General features: G+C 41.4%; 1 protein-coding gene across 1 annotated transcript in view; it reads left to right on the plus strand.

Moving 5' to 3' along the window:
• SVEP1 (sushi, von Willebrand factor type A, EGF and pentraxin domain containing 1) overlaps positions 1–11,536 on the plus strand; it is a 239,190-nt gene that overhangs the window by 208,266 nt on the left and 19,388 nt on the right. Inside the window, exons 43-45 of the mRNA XM_007936774.1 lie at positions 4,779–4,955; positions 8,248–8,418; positions 10,641–10,736. Coding sequence (XP_007934965.1) covers positions 4,779–4,955; positions 8,248–8,418; positions 10,641–10,736 — 444 coding nt within the window. The remainder of the gene's footprint in view (positions 1–4,778; positions 4,956–8,247; positions 8,419–10,640; positions 10,737–11,536) is intronic.

Below are 11,536 nucleotides of genomic sequence, written 5' to 3' on the forward strand. Positions count from 1 at the left end.
GTGCGGGATCGGGCAGTGTTTCGTTCTGCTGTGCATGGGGTCGCTATGAGTCGGAAACGACTCGACGGCACTTAACAACAACAACAACAACAACAAGGAATACTAGTTAATACAACTATTATTCACATACACCAACCTCTAATGCCAAAGATGAATTAGTTAAAGACATTTGCCAACTTTTGCAGTCTAAAATGATCAAACATGCAATGAAGATGCATTGATAATTACTGGTGATTGGAATGAGAAAGTTGGAAACAAAAAGGAATCATTAGTTGGAAAACAAGAACTTTATGATAGAAATGATGCCAGAGAGCACATGATAGAATTTTGCAGCACCATCAGCTAATTCACTGCAAATACCTTCTTTCAACAACATAATCAACAACTGTACACATGGACTTTGCTAGATGAAATACACAGGAATTAAATTGAATTCATTTTTCAAAAGAGATAATGGAAAAGCTCCATATCATCAGTCAGAACAAGGCCAAGGGCCGACTGTGGAACAGACCAATTGCTCATATATAAGTTCAAGTTGAAGAAATTAAAACAAATCCACAGGAGCCAAACTACGACCTTGAGTACATCCCACCTAAATTTAGAGACCATCTCAAGAACAGATTTGACTCATTTACCAAAGACCAGACAGGTTGTAGAAGGACCTCATAGATGAAGAAAGCAAAAGGTCATTGAAAAGACAGGAAAGAAAGAAAAGACCAAATGAATGTCAGATGATACTTTGGGACTTGCTCTTGAATATAGAATAGCTAAAGCAATTGGAAGAAATGATGGATTAAAGAGCTGAGCATAAAATGTCAAGGGTGGCTTGAGAAGAAAAAGTATTATAATAAAATGTGCAAAGACCTGGAGTCAGAAAACCAGAAGGGAAGAAGACGCTCAGCATTTCTCAAGCTGAAAGAACTGAAGAAAAAATTCAATCTCAAGTTGCAATACTGAAGGATTCTATGGGCAGAATATTGAATGATACAGGAAGCATCAAAAGAAGATGGAAGGAATACACAGAGTCACTGTAGAAAACAAAAGGAATTGGTTGACATCAACCATTTCAGGAGGTAACAGATGATCAAGAACTGATGGTATTGAAGGAAGAAGTCCAAACTTCACTGAAAACACTGGCAAAAAAAAAAAGGCTCCAGGAACTCACAGAATGTGCATTGAGATGTTTCAGCAAACAGATACAATGCTGGAAGTGCTCACTTGTCTATGTCAAGAAATTTGGAAGACAGCTACCTGGCCAACCAACAAGAAGAGATCCATATGTGTGTCCATTCCAAAGAAAGATGATCCAATAGATTGCAGAAATTATCGAACAATATCATTAATATTACATGCAAGAAAAATTTTGTCCCCACTGCAACCGTGGTCCCCAGCCCTCAGGCCCAGTGACCCACTCCCTCAACGTGCTTATTTGTCGCTAAGAAGTTATCTTAATTTTGTCTCCTGATAAGTTTAAACTGCATAGGGACATTTTTGTAGCATATACAAATACATATGAAGGAATATTGTCTGCCAAACCTCTGTATAGTCATGGGTATATTCCCATTTGCTTATCCACACCTGTCTACCTGTGTATTCACCCATAGATCAGTGTTTGCTGTTACTGACAATGCAGTATTGTGTATGCAGCAGTTTGCCTTGATTATCTGTGCCTCTTGTGCATCTCTCCATCTCTTCCTTTTCTTAATGGTACTGTGCTAGTCACACACTTTAGTTATATTATGTTTCCCTTCACCCCTATCACCTGTCTCTTAATTATCCATCTATTTCCCTACCTTACCCTCCCCTCCCATCCCTGGTAACCAACAGAGAACATTTCCTTTCCTGTGCAAGTAAAACTTTAACAAAAATAATTCAAAAGTAATTGTAGCAGTACATCAACAGGCAACTGTCAGAAATTCAAGCCAGATTCAGAAGAGGACATGAAACAAGGAATATCATTGCTGATGTCAGATGGATCTTGGCTGAAAGCAAAGACTACTAGGAAGATGTTTACATGTGTTTTATTGACTGTACAAAGGCACTCAACTGTGTGGATCATAACAAATTATGGATAACATTGTGCAGAATGAGAATTCCAGAATATTTCCTTGTGCTCATGCAGATCCTTACATAGACCAGGAAGCAGTCATTCAAACAGAACAAGGGTATACATGTGTGGCTTAAAATCAGGAAAGGTGTATGTCAGGGTTATATCATTTCACCATACTTATTCAATCTGCATGTTGAACAAATAATCCAAGAAGCTGCATGATATGAAGAAGAAGGCAGCATCAAGATTGGAGGAAGACTCATTAACAACCTGAGATATGCAGATGATGCAACCTTGCTTGCTGAAAGTGAGGAAGACTTGGAGCACTTACTGATAAAGATCAAAGACTACGGCCTTCGATATGGATTACACCTCAACATAAAGAAAACAAAAATCCTCACAACTGGACCAATAAGAAACATCATGATAAACAGACTAAATATTGAAGCTGTCAATTATCTCATTTTATTTGGGTCCACAATCAATGCCCAGGGAAGCAACAGTCAAGAAATCAAATGGCATACTGCCTTGGACAAGTCTGCTGTAAAAGACCTCTTTAAAGCAAAGATGTCATGTCACTTTCAGGACTAAGGTGCACCTAACCCAAGCTATGATATTTCCAATCACCTCATATGCATGCAACACTAAACAATAAACAATGAAGACTGAAGAAGACTGAAGCCATTGAATTATGGTGTTGGCAAAGGATATTGAATATACTATGGACTGCCAGAAGAATGAGCAAATCTGTCTTGAAAGAAGGCAGCCAGAGTGCTCCTTAGGAGCAAGGATAGTGAGACATCATCTCACATACTTTGGACATGTTATCAGGAAGGACCAGTCCCTGGAGAAGGTCATCATGTTTGGTAGAGGATCAACAAAGAAGAAGAAGACCTTCGACAAGATGGACTGACACAGTGGCTCCAACAATGGGCTCAACCACAGTGAGACTCTGAGGATGGCACAGGAGCAGGCAGTGTTCTGTTCTGTTGTACACAGGGTCACGATGTTGTTGTTGGTAGGTGCCGTCGAGTCATTTCCAACTCATAGCTACCCCCTGCACAGCAGAACGAAACACTGCCCAATCCCGCGCCAGCTCCACGATCCCTGCTATACTTCAGCCCATCATCGCAGCCACTGTGTCAATCCATCTCGTTGAAGGCCTGCCCCTCTTTCGTCGACCCTCCTCCCTACCAAGCATGACATCCTTCTCCAGGGAATGGTCCCTTCTGACAACATGACCAAAATAGGTGAGACAAAGTCTGGCCATTCTCACTTCCAAGGAGCGTTTTGGGTGCACTTCCTCCAGGACAGATCTGTTAGTTCTTTTAGCAGTCCATGGTACTTTCAGCATTCTTCGCCAGCACCACAACTCAAAAACATCAACTCTTCCTTGGTCTTCCTTATTCATTGTCCAGCTCTCACATGCATACGAGGTGACTGGAAATATCATGGCTTATGTCAGGCGCACCTTAGTCCTCAAGGAAACATCCTTGCTCCTTAGCACTTGAAACAGTTCCTTCACGGTTGACTTTCCCAATGCTACACATCGTCTAATGTCCTGACTGCTGCTTCCATTGGCATTGATTGTAGAACCAAGCAACGTGAATTCTTTGACAACCTCAATCTTCTCTCCATTTATTGTGATGCTGTTCATTGGTCCAGTTGTGAAGATTTTTGTGGTACGAGAGGTTTCCAACAGGAAGACAAACTTATCTGTCGATTTGTCCTACCGTGGTGACATGTTGATATGAGTTTTGAGGCGGAGTCACTGGTGTTTCAAACCCAGCAGGATGCACATTGTGCACAGGTATCAGCCCAGCTTACAGACTGACAGACTAGGGAGAAGGAAGAGACCATCCACTTCTCAAAGAATTGGCCAGGGAAAACCTTATGAATAGGGTCACTATGAGTTGGAGCCAATTCACTGGCACCTAACAACAACAATAACTTGAATAAACAAAATATTCAGAAGCAAGATATAAAAAGAGAAAGTTCTGGCTACAGTTCAAACTATCTTAATGGCAATAACTGGGCTTTTAGGGTTTGGCTAGAGACTATCAGTCTCACAAACACTTCTCCTTTTGAACTCATTTAAATAAATGTGAAATTGCTTGAAATATGTATTGATATGAGTGCCATACACTTGTGCTAAGCAATCCTAGTACTATCATCCATTTTTATCAATAAACCTTGAAAACTCTATAATTTGAGTTCTAGTGTGCTGACCCTAGTAGTGGGGATCTAAAGTCATATTCAACTCACTTAGAGATGGCTGATGGTTCTTTAGCTCCATACTTCTGAAACAGCAAGTAGAAGGAAAGTGAGCATAATTTATTCTGTTTTCTTAATAGTCTTCAAACACTAAGGGAATTTTTGGTATTCCAGTTAATTTATAGAATATCTTTTGTTTCCCCAATCTGATAAAAAATAATAATAATAACTTGAAAATGTTGTCATTGACCACTGTTTAATTTGCCATCTCAGAATTTGAGAACCATGTGCAGTGGTTGGATAGCTTGGTGCTTTCAAATCTTACCTGATTTTATCCTTCCAAATTACTTCATGTGAGCTCAAAAAGTGTGCTTCTAGTGTTTGGAGAGCTGTGTTTTTTGGCCTCATGTTATCATCACTGATAACCCAGCTCTTAGAGGGTTCATACTCTACACTGCCTTACAAGAAATAAAATAAGAGGGAAGATACCAGCATTTCATTTCTTTTTTAACAGCAAATCCGTGCCCAGTCCCTTTTGTGATCCCGGAGAATGCTGTATTATCTGAAAAGGAGTTTTATGTTGATCAGAATGTGTCTATCAAGTGTAGAGAAGGCTTCCAACTGCAAGGCCAAGGCATCATTACTTGCAACCCTGACGAGACATGGACACAGACAAGTGCCAAGTGTGAGAGTAAGTCAGCAGATGGAATCAAGTTAATTTCAGCAGTGATGAATGTTTTGCCTTCTTTGGGAGATTATTTTAAATCCTGTAACTTAATTGTAGCTATTTCTTTTCCTTTCATGGTTATCAGCTTCTGCCCTGTAATGTTTTAAAATTAAAAAGAAAAGCCTCACTCCCATCAAGCTGGGATCCGACCCATAGTGACCCCTCCTTGGGTTTCCGGGGCAGTATCTCTACAGAAGTAGATTGCCCAATCTTCCTTCCAAGGAGTGGCTGGTGGGTTTGAACTGCCAGCCGTAGGCACTATGGCACCAGAGCTCTCCCCCCGTCCCCCAAAAAAAAGAGATCCTGGAATTTCAAACAAAAATATTTTTAATTAAAATAGAAAAGAAAAATCTTTTCAGAAATAGGCTATAACTTCTCTTACCAAGAGTCACCAAACTGATTTTCAAAACATACTCTTCCAAGAATGAGCAATATATAAAATTTTAAATATGTACTTTTATGCCATATTCTCCAAAATATTCTTTAATAGGCTATAATGTGTCCCAACACAAAAATTATTCCACAGTGATTCTCGTCTTGAGCCTGCATTTGAACTACCTGGGGGGCTTGTTGAGGAGCTCTGGTGGTGTAGTGTCAAAGGCATTTGACTGCTAACTGGAGGGCTGGTGGTTCAAACCCCCCACCACTCCTCAAAAGGAGGATTGCTGGGCCTCACCTGCATCCCTTCTGATTCAGTAGATCTTAGGTGAGACCTAAGAATTCTCTTTTCCAACAGTTTCCTTGGTGATGCTAATAATGCTACTGCTGGTCCATGAACCACTTGGAGGAGCACTGAGGAACACCACATTGATACATAACATACAATCTGTTGCCATCTCTTGCTGCCTTGAGAAAACTCTTGACATCTCTCAACACACACTTTCTACATCCACTTAAAACATCTCTTCTGCCCAACATCCTGCCCTCCAGACTCCCTTGTAGTTCAAGCTACCCCAGCTACAGCAGTCAACTAACAAATATTCATTGGGTCTAACCAGATGCTAGGCACTGGGCTCCAAAGTGTAAGAATATAATAATATGCTTACAACGGTCTCCCTCTTCAGAACACTGCAATGTAATTCATGAGATAAGCAATGTGCATATGAAAGTTATGGGCATATCTGAAATCAGAGAAGGCCTGGATTTGAGTTCTATCCTCAAAATGTGTTAACCCTAAACATGCTAGTGCCCAAATTCTCAAGAGCCTCGAGGCTCTCATTGTTAATAGCACCAATAATGCTTATGTTATGGGATTATTTTGAAGAGTAAATGAATTGGTGTATATGAGCACTGTCTCTTGATAGGAGAGAGTTTAAGTAAGTGTGTACTTCACTGTTAGCTGTATCTGGGTCCCAAATTCTTATGCAATCTTCCCCTAGTGAAATGAGAAGAACTAAGTATGTGTAAACTGGAAGTTTCCCTTTGATTGTCTAGTTTAAAGCCACCAATGTAGAGAAGAGCCAGCCAAGTGGCTTGATTCTGCCCACATAGCCTCGAATTGATCTTGGCTCTCTAACTTATCTCTCGGGCCATGGAAAGAAAGAGCAAGGGAAGACATGCACTTGTTATGAGCATTCCTTCAATGCATACTTAACTGTTCCTCAGTATTCCTGAGAGGGTTAGGGGTTCTCTTGGAGAGCAGGAGACTGCTTCTATGGGTGTTATACTCAATCTCTCTTTTGCCTTTTTTATTTGACAAATCTTTGGCTTAGAACAAAGTATCTTTCCTACACCTGAGCAGCAGCCCACCTCATTGTTTTCATCTAATATTTATCCCCACAACCCAGTGATTAAAATGTAGTGTGCATGAAAATTACCCAGGAACAGTATGTAAAATGCAGCATCATAAACTAGAAACTCCAGAAATTTGCATTTTTAACAGGAACCCATGGTGATTCTCATAAACCAGAAACGCATCACTGTCAAGTCAGTTCCCAAGTCATAGCAGCCCTATAGGACAGCATGGAACTGCCCCCATGGGGTTTCCAAGGCTATAATCTTTATGGAAGCAGACTGCCTCATCTTTCTCCTGTGGAGTAGTCGCTGTGTTCAAACCACCTACATTTCAGTTACCGGCTGACTGCTTAGTCACTGCCCTACCATGCTCCTGGTTCCCCCATGAGTGGTCTGGGATCTGAGCCTTGACACCCACTTCTCTAAACCGACCAGCAGCTCACTGTGATCCTTCTGTATGCTGTTCTCCGAAGCTGGGAGCTCTCTCCCTCTGATCCATTCAACGTTAATAGTCTAGTCACTGGGGACCATACCCTGACAATCTTGTAATTAGTCATGTTCACCTCAGTGTTTCTACAGTTCTACAGTGTGTATGCAGGTAGCAGGGCCTCTAATACAGCTCTTTTTTAAGTTGTATCACAGTATTTATTTGTCTGTCTTCTCCCACTTATCTGAGCAAAGGCACATTTTCTTCATCTATTCCTTCCCAGTTTCTGCTAGGCACTTAATACAAATTTGCTCTCTGACTGACTAAATGAATGTTTAATAAACCTTAAGTAGAAAAACAAATTTAGAAAGATCATACAAATTGATCCTATCCTTTGACAAGCTTGTAATGGTATTATGACATCAAGATGAACTTTTAGAAGCCAGTTCATAAGGACTCTTCATCCAGAAGTCAGACTTACGCAAACTGGATGCTGATTTTAAAGTCAGGACACACAGTCTTCACCTCATGATCCAACCCAGAATAATCCCACTTGTCACCAGGCTGCTTGTAAAATTCTTCCAGCAAAATTCGTTATAAAAAAAATGTAATTTAAATATATAGCACATGTCCCTTTTAAGAGAAGGAAGGTTATCATTCAATCTAACATAGATCCCAAGAGTTACAAGTCACTGTTTTACAGTCTTACAAAAGAAGGAAAGTAATGTGAAACTTCAACTTTCATAACCCTCATCGAGGCAGGTAAATATTCTAGAAACAATATTCTTTCATTTACTTGTTCTTCAAATATGTGTGTCAGGCACTGTTCTAGACACTGAGAAGCCATCCCTGGTGGAGTATGCAGATGGCGGTGCGTGATCTGGAATGAAATAGACGAAAAACAGTCAGCGTGCTTCTCCTCATCTCATTCCATAAACTCTCATCATTGAAGCTTTCTCACAGCCACCTCTTTGAAGATGTACAAGAGCTCATGCTTGGGATAATTAGAAAAATATCTGATTTTACTAAACAGCATGTAGATATTGTATCAGTGAAAAGGTTGTCTTTATGTATTTTATCTTTGCTTTCCTATAGAAATTTCTTGTGGCCCACCAGCTCATGTAGAAAATGCAATTTCTCGAGGTGCCCATTATCAGTACGGAGACATGATCACCTACTCATGTTACAGTGGATACATGTTGGAAGGTTCCCTAAGGAGTGTTTGCCTAGAAAACGGGACCTGGACATCACCTCCTGTTTGCAGAGGTAAGGATATATTTAAATGTTGTTTTTCAGTGTAGCTGAAGGGAAGTAGAATTTAACAGTAGCAAGACACCACTAACATAAACTTAAGTAGTTACAGGATGTGATGAGAGCAGAAGCCAGACTACTGTGGTTTGAAGAGGGAGAAGAAGGCAAGAAAGGAACAAACCACACCTCCTAGAACTTGATGGGATAGAAAGAAGAGAAAAGGTCCTACTGGGATATCTGTTGTAGGCCAGGTGATGTGCTAATTGATGTGCATTAAGTTATTTGGGGTTAGTTGGAAAGGAATTTGAAGTGAGAGTTTTTGTTGGTTTGTTTGAAGATAGGAGATACTGAGGGATCATTGGCAACACCAAATATGTCTTGGAAGAGTTAAAATCACCCCAATTTCCTTCCATCAATCAAGGAGCTCTGGTGGTGGTATGGTTAAGGCATTGGGCTGCTAACCAAAAGGTCAGTGGGTTGAACCCACTCATTCATTCCATGGGAGAAAGATGAGGCAGTCTGCTTCTGTAAAGATTTACAGTCTTGGAAACCCTATGGGGGTTGCTCTGTGTCATAATTGACTTGATGGCAGTGGGTTTGGTTTTGGTTTGGTTCCTTCCATCATCTCTCCGTCCTTAAAGTCACCAAAAGTAAGCAAGAAAAAGTTTGTACTCTGAACTACACCTTTGAAATAAATCCCCTGGCTGCCTCCCTCCAACCCCTAATCAGATAACTGTTTCTAGCATGCAAAGTCCTTTGGGGCCACCTCTCCTGGATAAAGAGGCAATAGAGAGGAAAGTTTGAATATACAGAATCGAGGCGAGCTGAGTGATGAAATCCTTGAGTGGGTGAGTGGATGAGATCCAGAACATAGCTGATTCCTGTTCACCCTGGGCCAAGCCAGAGATGAAGCTCCCAAGTAGGAGAACTTGAAGAGGAAGCTACATGGTGACACACTGGGGCTCCCTACACCCCGTTATGAGAGGATAATACTGAAGCTTCTTTGGAAATAGGTCGCAAGATTCCGCTCCAAATAGTACAGACAGGGGACCTTCATGTGAATACAAATTTGCCTGTTAACCCCACGGAGTCAGCTGCAGTCTACCTTGAGATTCATAGCCCATCCTCAGGAGGACCCAAGTGTATAGGGAGCACCACCATAAGGCATCTGCCACTCACATAGCTTTACACTGAATCCCAAAGGATACTCACAACTCTAAGTGACATGGGAGGGGCTCTGGACCAAATACAGGGATTTCTGAGTCTCTGGAAGATGTCCTGGGGGATATCGGAAAGGCCATCAGGCCCTTCAAGTTGATCTTAAAAACTAGAGCAAAATTTTCAACAAAAGTGTATTCCAGAAAAGTTAGGTACTTGCATCACACAGGGAGGATAGAAAGATAAGTCCAAGGATCCCAGTCTATGTCACAGCAGACAGATCAACCAACAGAAAGAAAAAACACAAACAGTTGCCATCAGCTCAGCTCTAACTCATGGGGACCCACGTGGGTCAGAGTGGCACTGTGCTCCAGAGGGTTTTCCTTGGCTGATTTTTTGGAAGTAGATCACCTGGCCTTTCTTCCAAAGTACCTCTGGGTGGACTCCAACCTCCAGCCTTCCAGTTAGCAACTAAGTGCATGAATAGTTTGAACCACCCAGGGATTCCAGAAGACAGAATGGAACCCAGTATCTGCCGTAGAGTGTGATAGGTGATTTATAGACATAAATATAATAAAAATGTTGAGTTCAAAGTGTTAGGGAGTGTGGTAAAGGAAGGCCTATATTTTGTTCAGCCCAGGAAGTTGTGGGGTAAGTCAGGGAAAGTTTCATAGAGAAGGAGATGTTGGAACCGACTGTTGAAGAATTAAAGGAAGTTTAGCAGGAAAAGCAGTAGGGCAGAGGTAAGAGGAAAAGAATAGTACTCAGGCAGGGAAAACAACATTATCTGCAGCAGTACAGTGTCACGAAGGGGCGTGGCATGTTACAAACTATGGGTGTCTGACTGTGCCAGGCTTGACATTCTTCCAGGATTTAACATAAATAAACACTGCAATGGTAAGAGCCAATAAAATGCCACACTTCTTCATTTGTTGAAATTCTTTCCTGAGATTCAGTTGTGTTTTTCTTCCTTAAACCTTGAGTCAAGGAAACACTGAAATGTCAATGAGCAATCCTATTTTCTGACACCCATCTTCCAGAATTCGCTAAATTTATGACCCTTCCTCTTCCCTTCCCAGCTGTCTGTCGATTCCCATGTCAGAATGGAGGTATCTGCCAACGCCCAAATGCTTGCTCCTGTCCAGATGGCTGGATGGGCCGCCTCTGTGAAGAGCGTGAGTCTGTGCTCAAATCTCACATACTATGCTTTCAGATCGTACTTTGAGTTCTGGGTAATTGGCTAACTTGAGGAAGGGACTAGGCCTTGGCTTTACTAGTGGGAGGAATTCATTTGCTGAAATCCTTGTAAACAACCAGACAGAGCACACGGGGCCAATGACTTTGAAATAACAGTTACCAGCATCTGTTCCAAACCATCTCCACATACCTCCTGGCACAAATTCACTAGAGTCTTCTTAGGAAAGCGCTCGTAACAGAGAACTTTCAGGCCTCATCTTCCCTCAGCTACTGTGCACTGTGCCACCCATTGCTGTAGTTGTTGTGAATGGTCACCTTTGCATAACATTCTTCTTTGCAGGTAATATTTGCAACCCACCATTCACTTTCTTCTTTAAGGATAACTGTTCCCATTTAAGGAAAATTTCATACTTCCTTAGGGGTGGTGTATGCCAACCATTCAAGAGGGTCAAGTCACTAATGTGGGGCCATTGGTTTATTCCAGTTATTTCTAAAGGCCAGACATTTCATCAGATCTCCTGAAACTTTTTAAAATGTGACTATTTCAATTAATCTCGAAAGGGAAACTTATCATGACAATACATTTAGACTTCTAACAACTCACCAAAGAATTCCTACTTTGTGATTGAAAGGAGAGATTGCGTTTGTCCTTCCTTTCCCCCCATTCCTTCCTTCCAGGGTTCCAGATTTGACCTGCTGTACTGCTAACCTCAGGAGCTCTGGTAGCGTAGTGGCTAAGGCACTTGCCTGCTAACCAGACGGCTGGTGGTTCAAACCC

Source organism: Orycteropus afer, unplaced genomic scaffold, assembly GCF_000298275.1.
Source record: "Orycteropus afer afer isolate SDZICR_OR568_19922 unplaced genomic scaffold, OryAfe1.0 scaffold00037, whole genome shotgun sequence".
Lineage (NCBI taxonomy): Eukaryota > Metazoa > Chordata > Mammalia > Tubulidentata > Orycteropodidae > Orycteropus > Orycteropus afer.